The sequence below is a fragment of the Lactuca serriola genome, chromosome 8 (assembly GCF_051521515.1).
Source record: "Lactuca serriola cultivar US96UC23 chromosome 8, Lser_US96UC23_V15, whole genome shotgun sequence".
NCBI classification, from domain to species: domain Eukaryota; kingdom Viridiplantae; phylum Streptophyta; class Magnoliopsida; order Asterales; family Asteraceae; genus Lactuca; species Lactuca serriola.
Window position 1 is genome coordinate 168,479,381 of NC_136415.1, and position 18,832 is coordinate 168,498,212.

At 34.4% G+C, this 18,832-nt stretch overlaps 1 protein-coding gene across 2 annotated transcripts; it reads right to left on the minus strand.

The window, feature by feature from the left end:
• Positions 1–916: 916 nt before the first annotated feature.
• On the minus strand, positions 917–11,643 carry LOC145070400 (uncharacterized). Of its 2 annotated transcripts, none has more exons than XM_079017344.1 (5): positions 11,321–11,641; positions 10,752–11,237; positions 3,342–3,473; positions 2,149–2,765; positions 917–1,655 (listed from the first exon to the last, which is right to left on the minus strand). In XM_079017344.1, the coding sequence occupies exons 1-5, from the start codon at positions 11,457–11,459 to the stop codon at positions 1,038–1,040; spliced, it is 1,992 nt and encodes a 663-aa protein (XP_078873470.1). In that variant the 5' UTR covers positions 11,460–11,641; the 3' UTR covers positions 917–1,037. The 2 variants fall into 2 exon arrangements, with proteins under 2 accessions (XP_078873470.1, XP_078873471.1); XM_079017345.1 differs by having other exon boundaries at positions 1,460–1,651; positions 11,321–11,643.
• Positions 11,644–18,832: the final 7,189 nt, after the last annotated feature.

Sequence of the window (18,832 nt, forward strand, 5' to 3'; positions counted from 1 at the left end):
TTGGTGTGGTTTATTTACAATAACAAATCAGAAGGTATGTAACCTTAAACTTTGTAATTTTCGAATTACATTAGGTTATGCTAGTTTAGTTGTTCATTATATGTTGCTATCAAGGTTTATGACATAGATCTTTTATATGATGTATCTACCCTATTAATTGTTAATTGTTTTCCGCATTGCACAAATTTATTTTCTATAAAACCCATCAAGATCGTCGCCAAAAAATAACACTTACCGATCTTCAAATTATAAACACAAAGCCACAATCGGATCTCGGCCCAAAAAAATCTAGCAACATTTTTAATAATTCATCGATGAGTCCATAAAAAATATGACAAGTGGATACTATGATTTTGAATATTTATGTTTTATTTTCTATGTTTTTTAGTAATTTAGGTTTAAATTTCTATATTTTTATGTTTTTTTTTTAATTTTGGTTTTAAATTTTTATGTTTTTTAAGTAATGTATTGGGTTTTTAAGTAATGTAAGATATTTAATTATGTTTAATAATTATGTTTTGTTTTATTTAATCTAATGTAAAAAAATGATAAATAATATAGAGTGGTAATCATTTCCAAGTGTTAGTAGTGTGCTAGTAAAACATATAGTAGAGATGACATGGCGTAGATGTCGCAACACTTTTATAATAACCATAATCTTTGGTATTAGTGTGGTTGCTTGTAGTGAGGTTTTTCAGTAATCGAAAAGGACTATGTACAATGATAAACTATTTACCTATAGCTTTGGTTCCTTTGATCCCAGCATCATTAATTGAATGATTAATTGAATGTGGTTGAATGACTTTGTTTGGACTAAGAAATGTAATGAAGAGATATTTGCATTTATTAAAAGAAATCAGATTACGTATAATGAACAAAATTACAAGATATTTACACCTAGATCAATTGACGAAACTAGCTCCAAATGTATGCTTTAATTACAAACGACTAAGCAAAGTAATTTTAACATCTAACATCCAAAAAATGTGCCTTTAGAAATACTTCACTTTAAATGGAAAGTAAATGAATTCAAATGGCTAAAAGATGGGTTTCTTAAGCATTCTCCTCTCCCTTTCAAAAAGAAACCTAGAACCGTATAAAAACCGACCTACAAGAGGAAATTTTGGGCTACCAAATATCATATACGTGACAGCAGCAAAACAACTTATAAAAATTGGTATCCATTTAGAACTGTTTTGATAAAGAAGTAAAAAGTTGATGAGAAAAGCGAGGATCAAGGTCGCTATAGAGATGAAAAGCGACCCTAGACATATCATCAGTTGTTGGGGTAATGAAATCATAAAATCATGTTCGGTGTAATCTGATCCCAAGATAGACAACACCAAAAGGATTGAAGATGTAGCCGATATAAAAGACAAGCCATCAAATATTATGAAAATTTTGGAAAGTTCTTTTCGGATGAAGATTGGGATGCCCGTTACTTGGTCATATCCACCTGGAAATGTAAACGCTGCCGCAAATGAGATGGTGGCTATAAGTGATGCAACCACCATTAATTGAGCGGCAGTTTCTTTCATCCATTCCTCGCCTTTGGAAAACAGATCTTTGTGGTTCTTGGTGAATACTTCATGTGGTGTTAGCCCAAACGCGTTCTTCTTTTCTCGAAAAGGAGGAGGGAGTATGCTTTCAACTTCCTAATATCAGAAAGATTACGTCATTATCATGAACTTAAGGCATATAATATTACCATTTAATATATACTACAAGAAAATGGGAAATTATTTCTGCAAGAAAGGAGTATTGATGCATCAACCCTACAACATGGACCATATAACCTCACTCCAAAAGCATAATGTGATATAGAAATTAACATCATGTGAGATATATATCAGATATACAATAGTCCTCTAGCTAGGTGGGTGGTATTAGAATCTAGTGTCCATAATGAGACAACCCACATTGGAGTTATTGGAACTCCCACAATGGCTCTAGAACTCAACTCTTAACATTTTTGCAAGCATACCACTATGAAAACCAACTTGGCTTAGAGTGTGAAATTAGGAAATTATCGGTTGTCTCATATATAAAAATGATTCCACAGATTTAAAATTGCAAATAAAAAGGATAGAAGTTATTAAGAAAGGAAGATGACTTGTATGAAGAGTTAACAGCCAGGGACAAATGTACCTTGAACCATAATGTTTCTAGATGCAACTGCAGACCGACTCCAGGTATGTCTTGAAGTCTGTTACGCTTTGGACTTTGGCCAACCAAATGCAACATGTTGTTGCCATTTTCGTCTTCAAGAGTAATTATCAAATTCCTTAGTGAGCCTATCTCATACAATAAATTATAGATACCTTCATGACGATGTGAGACAGCAATGTGAAATATACTTTGGTTATCATCATTCACCTCTCGTACTAAATGTGGATATTGTCGAATAACCTCGACAACAAACGCAGTGTTGCCCATTTCTGCAGCAAGAAATAGTACACGGGATGAGTATTTTTGCTTTGCAGGTATTGAAGTAGTTCCCCTCTCATCAACTCCTCTGAATCGGTTAAAAATTCTAGTAGGCATTTTTGTAACGTTGTCTGAAATGTTTCTTAGCAGTAGTAGGGCTTCTTGCTTTTCCTTTTCAGCACGTGTTGGCTTTACAATGTCCTTAGGTTGATCGGGTGGCCCTCTTATTATTTCATCAATTTGAGGCTTTGGCAATTTCACAATCTCTGCCCAAACGATTGTTAGTAATTGGAGAGCATGATTGTCCGTGTCACGAATTCCAGTCTTCAGATGACATACTTCAAAAATGACAACAAAGTAAATGATATGACATACATGTGAATAGATTATTAATTTATTATACCTTTATATCCTCTTCATTGGATGTTTTTGTTGTAAAAATATGAAGACTTTGTCTTCGAGGTAATAAAGTTCACTTTTTTTATAATAAGAAAAAGCTCCAAAATCCGTGGAATGTCCCATCTGTTTCATTAGAATTTAAGACAAACTTTTATGCTCGACATAACAAAAACAAAAAAGTGAGTTTATGTCGAGACTAATATTCTTCAAAAGTTTTTTTAAAAACACGAGCCAAAATGATCAGAATTTTGATTAAAACAACTATTGTTTGTAAATACTAATCACTTTGTTTCTGAATGTCCAACAAACCCTAATAAATCAAATGACCAATGCAACTCTATCATCATACATCAGTGTTAACAGTACCTTTATAAATCCTTACCCAATCATCACATATTTTAGAGGATGTCATAGCACATCAAGCATAATGTAAATACTGTTTACCAGAAACTGATAATATGAAGTTACAACTGCAATGAATAGTATATAATAAGTTAAGGAAATGATATTCTTACATGAACATATGATTCTCCAGAAAATATGTTGTGTTGTAACATCAAATGCATAGGGTTTTCGAGCCAACAGTCCGAGTACACTACCATTTATAGCAAGTTCTGGACGGTCCCTTGCCATTTGTAATGCAATATCTACATAATAGTTGACAGACAACTGGTGAGAAAAAATCTATGAAAAAGTAAAAAAAAGCTAAGAAAAAGTAAAATGCAAGCTAGAAGATAAGACACAAAATCCACATCTTCCTGGAGTTGCATATGCATAAGAATTACATGTTAAAATCTACATGTGTTTACTTGATAGTTCCTTCCACCGCAAGGAACAGTTGCTCATTACATCAAGATAGACAATTACTCAATGAACGTTCAATAAATTTTAAGGACACCGCCAATAAATAACAACCGAGTTTAACATTTGTTTATCCACTGTACCTTAATTAAAAAGAAACCCCCAGGATGAGCCATAAACTAGGCCGAAAAAAGACAAAATGTTAGAATGAAAAATGTTATAAACACACACAATAAAGATTTGAAGAAAAATTAAGGACAAAAGGACTTAAAGTGTAGCATAGAAGAACTAGAGAACTTTTATTAGACATGTAGAAAATATGTCCATCTTAAACGCTTTCTACTTAGTGTTAAAAAGGTATACATGGATCGATTTATAATGGTAAAAGTTAACCTAGGGCGAGCTCACAACCCTAAGGCATAACTATTTGGTTTGGTCCTACAATATGAGCACGACGAATAGCTCGAGTATTTCATACATTGACTCGAGAATCAAAGTTGTTGGCGCAGCTGCCACCACAGACCTTTAGGGAAAAAATCTAATTAAAAAGTTGATTAACAATCTCACACTTTCCATGTCTTAATATTAGTGACAATAAGGTTAAACATAAATTTTAAACCACATAACTCAACAATCTCTTGCATGGCGGTTGATCAAAAAGTCTACTGCTATCTAAACACAAACGTTATAAACCCCATTTTTATTTAGTTTGAACATTATATTCAAGTATCTGAAAGTACATAGCTTCAACTTATATGTTGTCGTACTCTTGGTAAACATATCTAATGGATCTTCATGTCAAGAATCTTCCTCAAGGAAAAAATAACCATGACTTATCAATTCTATGATAGAGTGTTACCTCATCTAAATACGTTTTTGTTCTTCTATGAAATAATGGACTCTTTGCAAGGTGAACTACACTTTATCAAATTGGATGACATAATCTTCTTTTTTCATGGTCAACTCTGATACTAAGTTCCTTAATAAACTAAGCTCAATGTCAGCTTTTACAATGACCATATACTTAGTTTCTGTGGTTAAATAAGCAACGCTATTTTATAATATGGACATACAAACAATAGTTGTATCCCTAATGGTGAACACATTAAATATGGTGGATTTCCCTAAATCTAGTCAACCTCTCAAATATGCATTAATAGAGCCTTTTAAGACTACATTCCTTATTCTAAAACACAAGGAAACCTCATAATTGACTCTCAAGTAGCATATTAGCTAGTTCATTCCTTCATCTTTCTCCTTGCCAGTATTTGACACAAATATTGTAGCAAGTCACACTAAATGTGAAATATTTGACCCGACACATACCATTGTATACATCATGCTACTGACTATTGTTATATATGTAACTCTACCCTTTCTTTTATTGTCTTCATCTGTCTCTGGTTTGATTTTTTCTTTAATTGTTTGAAATCACTCCCTATAATGGTTCTTCTAGCCTTATCAACTACTAGTGGTAAATATCTCTAAGATTTCCCATGTATACTTCTGTTAGGAAAGATTTAGAGTACTAGCAACTTTATCTATGAAAATTCTCATAGTTAGGATTTGTTTGCATCTCATATGTCCTTCATTTAAAACACCATGGAAAACTACTTCTTTATTTTGTTGATATCTTTCATGTGTTGCAGCTACAAACATGTGATCAACATATAATAAGAGGATGATGAAATATGATTTAAACTTATTTACATAAAACTATCAAACTTCAAGTATCACTGTTTTGGAGATTGCTTTAACCCAGATAGATTTTTCTTCAACTTTCATACTAGATATTCTTTTCCAGCTAACAAAAAACCTTTTGGCTATTCTATCTTATGTTAATAACCAATGATACTTTTTCATTTTAGTCAAGTCCTATCGTATGTTACTAACCTTTCACCATTAATCTAGCATTGTACCTTTTGTTTCCATCAATTTTGTTCTAAACACTTAATATATACTTCCCTTATAGTCCTTTCTTCCTTACTGGCACATCGATGAAGGACCATATGTGGTTCTTGTTTAGTGAGTTCAACTCATCCTCCATACCCTTCTTCCACTATATGGTATCTTTCATCTTCAAAGCCTCTAGATAACATTCTAGCTCTCTATTCTCAATTAACAAGTATTTATTTTTATAAATAATATCTTACTAGATGTATTATTTCACCAGTGGATCTTTTAATGGAGGAATTTCTATATATTCCTCGTTTGTAAATTCATTTTCTGAACTCTCATTGCCTTTTATGATTCCATTATCACTAGACCCCTCAAACTCATCTTAGCTCCCACTACTTCGTAAAATTTTGTATATCTCTAAGGTGTTTATAGGTCATGTAGTGTCTTTTTATGCTTATCAGACACACCTTAATCTTTATCTTCTGGTTTCATGCTCCTGCTAAATGTGCTTCAAGCTCATCTTTATAATGGGCATTCTCGTTTAAAATCGCATTCTTACTTATAACTACCAATTTATTATGGTTATCGCACAAGTGATAAATCCTATCATTCAGTTTGTATCCAATACAGACACACTCATTTGCCTTTTAGTTTAGCTTATCTCTGCATGTATGCTTGATCTTAATGTAAGAGATGAAACTACATACCTTCAAGTATGTAAAAGATAGCTCTTGACATTTCCATTCCTCATTGCTAAAATTCAGTAGCATTAGTGGGGTTAAAATCGAAAATCGGGTTCCACAACTCAACATGAAAGGGAAGAACTAACTAATAAAAATGGCAGGATAGTCGTCTCTAATAGGTGTATCGGTCCTTGTCCTTTGTCGTGGTACTCCATGAAAACCACCACAGGGTTTGTCCAAATTTCATCAGACTAAGAGCTCTTTTTATTGGTCCAAATATCTTTGGCAAGTGGTTCGGCGTGGAGTTATTTGGAGATTTTTTAATAATTTGGGCTTATATTCTAGGATTTTGTAGTTATGTGTTTTAGATAGTTTATGGGATTTATATTTCCATTTAGTTTTAGGATTGTAGTTAGAGGTTCACAAAAAACTAGTTTAGGATTAAAAAAATCGGTTTTTACCGGAACCAAACTAGATTATGAACTGGTCTAAGTGAAACTAATTTGATTTGATGTTGAACCTGAGATGTGGGACTACTTTGACATCTAGAATCTTGGAATTGGTTTATGTAAAACCAATTTTCAAACCTAGAAAAAAATTGATTTTCATACCCTAAAGACATGTTTAGATCCATTATTTCTACAAATTATTGTTGATACAATGTTTTGGAGATTTCTCAAGATTGGTTTATGCCCCTGGTATTATCCTAGATGTCTGATAAAAACATTTTATAATACAATCAAACTAGAAAACTATTATTGCACTCGTAAATGATCCTGAATAACCGAAAACAGCTTACATCATTGAGTGGCCATAAGTTTGATTACTAATCTCATTCTGATCAATCATGAGAATTTTGTTAAATTTCTAATATCGAAATCAAGTTCGAAAAAAGTGGTGAAAACATAGGTTTTCAAACCTATACTATAAGCTGCTTTCACCAAGCCTGGTTTTAAACCGACCTCCAATCCATTTTTTTCCTTAATCAGTTTGAAAACAATATAAAAGGAAGCAAACTAGTATTCAAACCAATGATATTCAGTTTGAAAAATCTATTTGTGCACTTATAGTTTTAGTTTCAAGTTATTAGTTTTTTGTCTTTAGTAAACTAAGAGTCATATTAAGGTTAGAATTAGTACATATGGTGTAGTCGTATTTTAAATTATGGTAATTTTATCTATGTTTTATTATGTTTATAAGAGTTGTGAAACTCCATGATTGAATAGGGATTGCTCGTTTTTTTATAGCCTATAATCCTTTCTTCTAGCTATTTTCATTCCATCTTGATTTCCGCATCAATATATATCAACACATAACTAAGTTAGATGACCATGCAAGGCTTTTTGTAGATAGTGTATACAACAGTCGTACCCGCATGATCTCAAACTTGAGAAATTGAATATGTCTAAATTAATCCAACTACATCGAAATTGAATCTGTTAGCGGATCATACTTTGTAAATATGTGTATGTATTTGTATTAGTAGTTAGCCTATAACTTTGTATGTATTGTATATGTTTTGACCCATTCCATTTTGTATTTATACTCTTGTGGTAATTCAGTTCAAAGGATTGGGGAATTATTCACTATATCATGGTATCTGAGAATCAGATACACATTCTAAATTCTCCTAAATTCTTTCTTCTTCCCTTTACCTTTCTTGTTCCTTTCTTCCTCCATCATCCACCTCCTCTGGTGGCTTAAACCCTACCTCTACACCATGCCCGTCAACAACAACTTACCACCCTCTACAGACAAGCCATATGTGATTACAAATATCAATACATATGCCGTGTTAGTCCTTGATATTGCCTCTCATAACTATGATCCATTATGCAACCTCTTTGCCATTCGCTGCATTACATAGGATGCAGTCGACCATACTGAAAGTTCCTATGATGCTCCATTTACACCACTTATGATTTTTGAATGGGAGAAGCTTGATTCCATGGTTAAACTATGGCTATTTGCCTCTATATATCAATCCATAATTACATTTACTTATAATCTCAATGCACTCGCCCGAAAAGTTTGGCTCAACATAAATGCCCTTTACTGTGAAAATTCCATAGATTTGCAACCCAAAAGTGAGCTCTAAAGTATCTCCGTAAGGACCTCACATTTCGTGTTTATCGCAAAAAAATCAAAAAGATCATCGATTTACTTAAAGGACTTGGTGAAACCTTTCATTTCGTGATTATCGCAACAAAGTCAAAAAGATTGTTGATTTCCTTAAAGGAATTGGTGAAAAAAGGAAGGAAAAGCATGTCATGATTCATACCATCAATGGTTTATCTAGAAAATTTGACGGTATTCAGGAACACAGTAAACTCTTCTCTATTTTTCTCAAATGTGATCCTTGCTTGGTGTGGAAGAGGAATGCCTTATCATTAATTGGGTCCCATCTTCATCTCACGATCATCACACCTCCTTTTCATCGTTCATAATGATAAACAGGGTGACAACAACATTTTCAATAATCAACGTTGCCAACCACCACATAACACCCATGGTGCACCAAATGGAAATTAAGGTGATGGGTGGGTTTTATTCACACTCAAACCCGCCTTAAAACCCAACGTGGGCTGTTCCTTCATCGAATCTTCCATCTGCTTGAGTCACACAACAATAACAATCACAACCTACTTCTTTATGGGGTCGAGCCACTTTAGTAACTCCTGGACTCATTGCCAACAAACCTCAGCATGCCCAATTCCAAGCACAAGGCAGTCCATAGGCACATGTCTAACCCGACAGTTCGACTCAATTTTCGTGGGTTTGGTTGGGTACTCCCGATCATCCCAGTTCCGTGAATTTAATGCTTAATAAAATGACTTTTAATAACCTAGGAAATGGAGGATAGGTAATGGACATCCAGTCCTATTTTTTTTTGTAATAACTATTATATACCCCATCCTATTTTTGTTGGTAATGGTTCTAGAATACCTGTGACAACCCCGAGACACAACTTTTTCTATTCCAAAAATATATCAACCTTTACCCTTGTAAAATCTCCTTATAATACCCAATATCGTTAAAAATAGTACTTATGTCCACAACTTCACTACTCAAAAGAGTTTTGTTCTATTGATTTTGACCCGTTTGGGTTTATTGTTCTTGATTATCATACATGTCGCCCATTAATCTGATGTGACAACTATGACCCTTTTATCTTATCGCAAGTTCCACAAGTCATGCATTTTTCTCCACCACCTCTACTACATGGCATCAGCGACTTGGTCATGCTGACGATCAAGTATTAAACTATTTATTTTCTAGTAGTTCACCCAAAAATGATGCCGCCGGGGGGGCGCGGGGGGGGGGGGGGGGGGGGGGGGGTTTCACATCGCCCCTCGCCCTTAATATCCTCCGCCCCTATCAAGTAGGTAAGTTTAAGTTGTTTGAAGCTATGGTTTTTTTTTTGTAATTTTAGAATAACTTAGCGAAAATTTTAGAGCTACTTTGGGCTATTTACTTATTGTTATTATTATATGTTAGAAGGTTTTAGTTTCCTGGTTAGTTAATTATATTGTCACTCAATGATTAGTCATTTCAGGGTTAGAGTTATCAGAAAGAGTGTAGTTGCATTTTCACGTATGTAGAATTTGTGTGAGTTTTAAGTGTTCATGTCATGTGAATATTCATGAACGAACAAAGATTGTTTTTTTTTTAATGTGTTTTTTTTTTTGAATTTATTGGTTTTATTTCGACCTTTATGTTTCTCTACGATTCCATTTTATATGTTTTTAAAAACATGTTTTATTTTTGTTTTTTATTTTATTTTTATATATTCTACAATCCTATTTTAAATTTTTATGTTTTATTTCGTTTGTACAATTTTATTATTTTTACTTGTAAAACTGAAGTTGTAAAAATTGATTGTGAAAAAAAAAAAAGATTTTCAAAAAACATGTAAGAAGAAACTAAAAAGATTTATGAAAACGGACTGCGAAGAAAAAAAATTAAAGCAAGTATATATATAAGAACTATGAAATTATGAAAATAATGTGTTAAAAAACATTTAAAAACAGAATAAAAAAATGAAATCTAGAAAGAATATATATAAAAACTAAATATACGGATAAACATGAAAACCATTTTGAAAAAAAAAATAATAACAAGTTGAAGAGCCTTTTAAATCTTTGAAAAGGTGTTAAATATACGCTTCAATAAACTTATCATATCATTGGTCCACATGTCAATATGACAAAATATACTTATCACATCACTGGTCCACATGTCATACTGTGATATGTACATCGACATGAGCTTCCGTGATAACAAAAATGAAAAAAATTTGTAACAACCGTACAAAAAATACAGAATTCCACAACTACTAAACATAATTGAAAATTGGATAGTCAAACCTTAAGAAAATGAAGTTTCAGGTAGTAGGTACAAAAACTGTTGGCTAAGTAATTGCTTAAATTATCGTTAATCCTTAATATGAAGTTAAACTCACAAAATAAAATATACCCACATATTATAATAGAAAAACAAGCAAGAAATCAATAATTAGGAGCCAAGAATCAAGATACTTACCAAATAGATTAGCTTCAACACATTTCACAAGAACACAACTTCTATGATGATTTGTCCAGAAATCACCAGTCATCTTCCGGGAACTTTGATAAAGATACCTCACCATTTCATGCTTTCCATATAGAGCAGCCATGTAGAGTGGCATCATTCCTCGACTATCAGGAATCTCCACTAGAGCCTTGTTCTTCCTCACCAAAATACTAGCTATCTTGACATGTCCAGATATGGCTGCTAAACAGAGAGCAGTTTCACCGTTTTTATTTTGAAGTTCTAAGTCCTCCTTTTCCATCAAACTCACCAGATATTCCACAAACCAGTATGACTTCCCCATTACAGCAATGTGAAGAACTGTATCATAACTTTCGGTGATGCTAAACCTTACAAGCTCCGGGCGTTTGTCTAGGATGAGTTTGGCTGCTTTCCAATCACCGGTTATTGTTGCTTTATATGTAGGAACACAAATCTCGTTGTAATCTTCTCTTCTTCCTTTAAAGTGATTTAAAAATTCGAAACTTAGGTATTGTAGAGATAGATCTGGTAAAGATTTGTTGTAGGAGTGGAAAACTTACCAACAAGTAGATCTGAACGAGGTAGATTCAGTGGTGGCGGTGGTAGTGGGAGATCCAATGAAGCCATGCCCATACTAATGTTAATCCGATGTTGTTCTAGCCCATACATCGAACCCAGGCTCTTAGTTGTGAAGCTCATCTTTAGGTTTTCTTACAACATAAGTAATCAGAACTCAATACTCACCACATAAATGAGTTATATGGACTATGGGGTGATTTTTTATTGTCCCGAGTGATCTTATATGGTAGATAATCATATCTTTATCGTGTCATGAATATTGGAAATGAAAGTTTAGACAGAGACCTGTGACACTTTTTTTGTCATGTTCCTTTCCTCTTTAAGAAAAAAGTAGAATGAGTTTCTTTTTAATGTTCTCTATTAAAAAGTTTTTTTTTTTCCAAATTTGTTTATTTGATTTTATTTAATAATGAATACGCAAGCACCGGGTCATATCTCCTCAATGAAAGATACAAATAATCTATATTTTGAATTGTTGTTTGGAAACAAACTTTTTAATGTCGTTTGGTCATTGTAAGCAGACGGATTATCATAATGATTAATCTATACCGAATTACTAATTTTGTCTTATTAAAATATATCTGAATATTTAATTATTAATTAAATATATTTATATCAAATAAAGTTTGTTCTTTAAACACAAAGAGTATAATTTTCTTGTTTCTAGTCGTTTGTGGCTGACAAAAATCATATAACCACTCCAATTAGCTCAACCCACTTCCAAAAGTTGTTGCTCCACTTGCAAGAGTTGGTGTGTGGGATTAGCACTATGAAAAAAGTATTTGGGATTACTTATAGTGCATATGAGTTAATTAATGTGATTTGAAATTCTTAATTAGTATATATATATATATATATATATATATATATATATATATATATAGAGAGAGAGAGAGAGAGAGAGAGAGAGAGAGAGAGAGAGAGTAAAGTTCTATTTAGATCACTAAGTATTTTGAAATTGTTATAATCACTTTTTCAATCATTGTTTTAGGCCTATTCTTTATATAAAAAATATTTAAAAATACGGAATTTTGTAATTTTTAATCTCTTTCCATAGTCATATACAAAAAATTTTACATCCCAAAAACAAATGTAAATTTTTTAATTTAAAAATTATCGATCAATACAATTGGTGTCATACAAATTAGTGGGCCCAACCCTGAGTTATATCACAATCCAACATATAATCATGGGTCCAGCCGTAGGGTATATTTCAACCTGAACATGCAATACTGGGCCTAGACCTGGGGTATCTTTCAACCCAATACATGCAAAATCCACAAAGACAAATAAAATTCACATAACAAAATCTAGTGGGGCCGATATTGGTCTCTTCGGCCCACGAGTACTGTGAAGAGACTCACCTGTCTCACGAAAACAGCTAACCACACAGCTACCACTACACGAACGGCAACGAGACAAACCTATTAATTCCAACACGACCCACCTTAGTCTAATCTCCAAAACTAGCAAATTTTGATCAAAGTCAAACTAGGTTAACAACTCAACACACAAAGTCAAATTTAACGGCCAATAACCCTAATATTGAGTCTCACATTGTGACCATCTGTCACACCCCAAAACCGATAACGGCGGAATACGTTTCGGGGTGGATGACGTAGTGAACAGTATCATCACAATTGCATAATAGTAGAAACAAGAAACATACAACCATAGCATTATATAGTGAATTTAATTACAAGCGTGTTTTGTAATGTTTAACAATCACCCAAAAATAAATCAGAAATAAGAGATGGGTCTTGTATGCTCCACCTTCTCCAAAAATGTCGCGTCTGAACCTGTCTATCTTTGACCTGAAGATACAAGTTATTTTGAAAACAATTATCAGCATAAAGCTGGTGAGTTCATAAGAGTTTAGTGTGAGTTTTTGTATACAAAGCATTAGTACGAAGAATGTATCATTTATATTCATAAGTAGTGGAAACTTAGAAAAGTCCCATATTTTTCCAGAAATACATTTTAAGTGACAATCTGTGAAAAGTATACATTTCTTCATTTCTTTGAAACCGTTTATAGTAAAGTATAACGACAAATCTCCAAATAGTAAATATGATAGAATAGGTTAGGCCTGAAATTAGTGATAGAGGTGCAAGCTTCCTTTAGTGGTAGATACTTACTTACTTCGGGATGTAGTTTAACATTTAGTGTAGTATTTTAGAGTAGTTGTAGTGTATTCTTTGTATATCACTAATAGTGAGGATAATAGAGGATCCCATGACCTTCCCAGTCATGCACAATATAGTGAAGTAGTGGCATCCCTGGGCCTGCACGGCGCGGACTGAGATTAACAGTCGGGATGTAATAGCGTCTGCCCCGTATAGATCTATACATGTAGAGTCGTCTCCCTGCTGGAAAACTCCGGGCGTAGTGGATAGCGAATAGAGTATCTCATAGTGGGTTAGTGTATTATTGTTTGTTTAGTGTTTTCTCTATTGTTATAGTGTAGTAATCTTTTAGTGTTGATCATAGTGTATTCTCTTACTAGTGTATCGTCTAGTAATAGTGAGTATTATAGTGTAGATAGTAATGACTTTAGCGAGTAGTAACTGTAGCAACCGTAACCATACCTATTATGGTTATCTTAGTGGGGATGGTTCTTAGCACGTTAGTGACTTTATTGTTAAGTGAAAGCAGTAACATTTGTATCCCATGCTGATATACAGATATATAACTAAGAAATCAACGACAGTCGGACGGATAACCACTACCCTAAGCCCACAATCAAACAAGAACAGGAAATAAGGCGGGATATCGGTCCTAAGTCCTCCAAATCTTACTTATATAAATATATCAGAGTGGTTACATTTTTATAAGTAAATTGATTAAATAAAAGTATTTTTCCAAAAGAACATTTAAATTCTGACTCACTACTTAAAAATAGTTTGAAAAGGGTAAAACCTGTTTTTAAGGCATAGGGACAAATTACATGTGATTTGAACTAAGGGTAGTGAATCACATGTGATTAATCCTTGTAACGCGGAAATTGTTCTGTAAAACTTTACATAAACATTTATAAGCAACTTGTATCTCCCCCCTAAAACATTTAAAAACATTTGAAAGGTTCATTAAAGGGGTATGAACTCACCTGAAATCGCGGAAATCGGGCGAATCGGGTGAATTGGGTAAGAGTGTCGATTGGGCGTTTGGTACCAAATAACCACTTGAGCACCTTTTAGGACCCTAATGTCATATGAAATATGTATTTTACAAGAAGTTAATCATCTTATGCTTTTCATTATAGTATTTGGACATTTTAGCATCGTTTTCGGGGTTTTAAGGCCTAGAAAGGGTTCCCGGGAGTGGTACAGGGCCATGGATGATTTACAGGAGGGTCCATGAGTTCGCTCTCTTAGAGTTTATGGCCTAAAAGCCACCCATTGGGAGTTTACGGCCGTAAGCCCCCTTAGGCTTGGCCGTAAACTCTTGTGACACTCCAAAATGTGTGTTTAGGGCCTTATCTCACTTCCTTAATTTAGTGGTGTGTGTTTTGGACCAAAAGGGGAGGATTAAACATCACAATTTGTGACATTTTTGGGGATTTTACAGCCAAGACTTGTTCTTGGGCCGTAAACTCCTATAGATCCTTCAAGATGTAGGTTTTACTTGTACAACATGGTCTCATATGTCTTAGATAAATCCTAGAAGGCCCTATAGTGAGTTTGGAACAATTTGGCATGAATTTTTGGGGAGTTTACGGCCCAAGAACATCCTTGGCCGTAAACTCTTCATTTGGTATCAAAATGAGATGTTTAATGGTACAACACACTTCCAAAGGCCTTAGATAAATTCCTTTCATGCATTAGGGTAGTTTAGGGACTTATTTGACACAAAAGTTTGGGTGTTTACGGCCCAAGCTTAGCCTTGGCCGTAAACTCCTCTTTTTGTGTTCAAATGATGATGTTTAATGCACTTAAGCCTTCCTTGTTGTCATGTCTAAATTACCAAACACCCTAATTGATCTTTTGGGACTTAAATCATGGATTTGTGGGGTGTTTGAGGTGTTTACTGCCTAAGCACAAGCTTGGGCCGTAAACTCCTTTTTAAGCATCATTTTCTTGTGTTTTAATGTCCATACTCTTCTAGTTATAAGCCTTAATTAGTATACTAACTTACAAGAAGGAAAAACTTGGTCTTTGGCATGGTTTTGGGGGTTTACGGCCTAAGGAGCTTCTTAGGCCGTAAACTCCTCTTTGGACCTTGATTCCTATGATTTTGGCCCCCAAATCCAATGAAGCATGACTAGAATAAGATAGAGGATGAGTACTTACGTTTGGAAGTCGGAAATTAGCGGAATCGGGGTCGATTTCGAGTCTAGAGAGAGAAAGTAGAGAGAGAGTGGATGTGTGGTAAATGAGTGTTCAAATGTTGTACACACTCATTGCATATGTCTCGGGTATCGCACCCGATACACGGCTACCCGATGTTTAAAGTTAACTGGGTTAAAACTTTTTACCCGGGTGAAGTGGTTGAAAAGGTAATACAACTCTATTAGGTTAAACGGGGTTAACACATACGAGTTATATTTCTTATGATAATATTAAGCCATGCATAAATTTAGATATTCGGATATTGACGATTCCAAATATTACATAAAATAACGTATAGTGACACGTTCCGTTAGTGAAAATGGGATTTGTAACGGAATTAGATTTAGGGTTGTCACACCATCTCTTAGTCACGTCGTGAGAGCTCACTCGGTCCAGTTCCACTAAACAGTTCCAACTCGGCCAAATCGGTCACGGACAACACATTCAGCATAAGTCACGATGTAAGCCATTTTTGGTCACATCGTGAGAATACAAAAGACCACCAAAAACAGGATCTTTATTGGTCACGTCGTGACACCTCTAGTGTCACGTCGTAACTTCATTATGAACCATGTCTTTAATGATTTAAGCCCTCAAACCATTAATTGTAACACACATTTCTAGGTATTTTCAATTCCTACTCAATTATTAGTTTTCTTGCAAGAGTAGCCCCTACACATCATGTACTTAATGCGTACATTGGGCGTAGGTCATTTAAGATGGAACACGGACTTTGACGAGTACGCTAGGCGTACGTAAGGAGTGCACAGGGCATACTCACGAAGACCTCAAACCCTAAATTTTAGCGTTAAGCCCCTATTTAAGGACCATATATATCCCTTGAGGCTTCACCATGTTCTGCCTCCATCTTTCGTAACTAGTGTTTCGAAACCCTAATCCTTGATTGGTTTGTTTGAGCCTCTTTTGTGTGTTCTTGGTGTATAATGAAGGAGTAGAAGTTTTTCCTTGAGGATTGTTGTGGTTGGAGTTTGAAGATCTAGGGCCTTCATCACCCTTGCAAGCTTCTGGAGGTATAAAGATCTTACATTTATGGTTCTATGTCTTAGATCTAAACTAGCTTTGAGATTTGCATGCTTTTGGTCCCATGGTTTGGTTCTTGTGAGTAAAAGCTACTCCAGAGCTAAGTTTGTCACTTTATATTGTTTTTGAGGATCTTGTATCATCGCAATGAAGTCTTTGTTGATATTTCTTAGGGTTTGGTATTTGGCTCTATTAAGCCATGCAAAAGCTTAAAGTTGTCGACTTTATCAGTTAAGATATTCAGAAGATTAAGATCAATGATGGGTTTGCCCCATATCCTTAGGTATTAATATCTTAAAAAGTGGTTTTGGGCAACAAGGATTATGTTGGGCATAACCTTTGAGTATGCAGGGCGTAATGGGATTGCCCCATATCCTTTTTTGTGCTCACTTAGTATGCAAGGCGTAAGGATGGAGTATGCATGGTGTACTCCTAAAAGTGTACTTGGGCCATTTTTGGGCCTTTGTGCATATTTGGATAGGTCTAGCTTGGAAAGGGTAAAACAGACTTTTACCCTAGTAATAGAGAATATGAAATTGACCTTTGATTATGAGTTATTACCCTAATTATTAATTAGGCTCAGTTTTGGATATGTCCAATATGAGGAGCCTTTGTAGCAGCATCCTGAGTGTGGTATTTGTTTATCGTCGTATTGAGGTGAGTATTCTTACTATACTATGTAGGACGCTAGTTGTCTTTGTAATACTTGCATGAAAGACCTCGGTGTATCCCATGAAATTTGTGTGAAAGACCATGGGGGTAGCCCATGACACTGGGATGTTAGACCTTAGGGTTAGCCCACATGTGTGTCTAAACAATTTTTAAAACAATGAAAAGGGATGCCGTAATCATAGTCTCAATTCTTTAGACCTTTTCCATTTCTCACAAGTCCATGTTAGTGTGCCGGTTAACCACACACGCTCCACTAACGACTTTGAGAATGCAAATATCACAACCGTTCTCTACTTAAAATCTAATTAGTGAAAGTGTTTCCTCATCATCATTTTCATGAATCAGAGAGAAACCTTATGACACTTAGATTATATCGTGTATGTGTTCCCTTCCACGTGAATTTGTCAAAACCATAATCACAAGACAAGGTAAGTGACAAATCCAAACTCTTATGGATTAAACTTGTGCAGTCTTAACTTCTTGCCACCTAGCAGCTGAAGGGCCTGCCATTGCTTCCAAATTGTTAGGCAACCAATTGAGAACTCTCAGAAATCATATGCAAATCCAACTTTAACTGGAATGGGCATAGAAATGTCAATATGTCAACACGATAGGTTATAAACCTCACGTCGTGTGCTAGTGATAAACTACATGTTTCTTTTTACTCTTGATTAGATCTTGAAGTTTTTTCAAGATCTTAAATACTCCCACTATCCTCTTGACATATAAGACACTCTCTCTAAGTATTCAAGAGATAGTGCAATTTTTTTTTTATCAAGACAAATACTTCACACAATTGGCCTTAGTTGGTCTTTATTTTATCCAAAACATCACAACTTACCAATTTCAAATGTACAAGAATAGGACACTTTTACACTTACTTTTGACAAGTGTTATAAGCTTTCTTTAAGATATGTCACTCAAGTTACAATCTTGGAGTATGACGCTAAGAATTGTTTTGGAACGAAGAATGACTCATCTTCTTGATTTAACCATTTCAACAATTCAGGAGTCCTATACTTAGCCATAAGAATGCACTAAGATGTCCTTAGAAGACCAATTGTGATATGGTTACTTAATCATTAAGATGATCACAAAACTTGAGAGTAAAGTACTCTCCCATCTTTCCAGATTTGAGAAACTTTTATCTTTCTGCCTAATTCGATTCTTCTCATTCGTTCTGCCATACATCGAAACTTTTCTAATGTTTCAGAATTATACTTAAACTTATAAGTATAACCATATTTACTAAACTTTAGTAAATCATGATGAATATTCTTATCGATCTTTTGTGGTGGACTTGACCAGTGCACAAGAATGTGTACTTGATCCCTTAGTCCTTCACATGACTCACATATACGTGTGAACAAGGAATTAGTCTTAATTTTACAAAGATGAAAATTCTCATTCATCATACTATACAACTCGTATGATTCGAAGTTTTTATCCAAC

What these genes read in the sequence shown, in the direction of transcription:
- LOC145070400 (XM_079017344.1), bottom strand. Translation starts at nt 11,459, where the DNA reads ATGAGCTTCACAACTAAGAGCCTGGGTTCGATGTATGGGCTAGAACAA. An exon ending in TCGTTCAGATCTACTTGTTG is followed by an intron (nt 11,238 to 11,320) that starts GTAAGTTTTCCA and finishes ATCACTTTAAAG; the next exon opens with GAAGAAGAGAAGATTACAAC. An exon ending in TAGAAACATTATGGTTCAAG is followed by an intron (nt 1,656 to 2,148) that starts GTACATTTGTCC and finishes TTCTGATATTAG; the next exon opens with GAAGTTGAAAGCATACTCCC.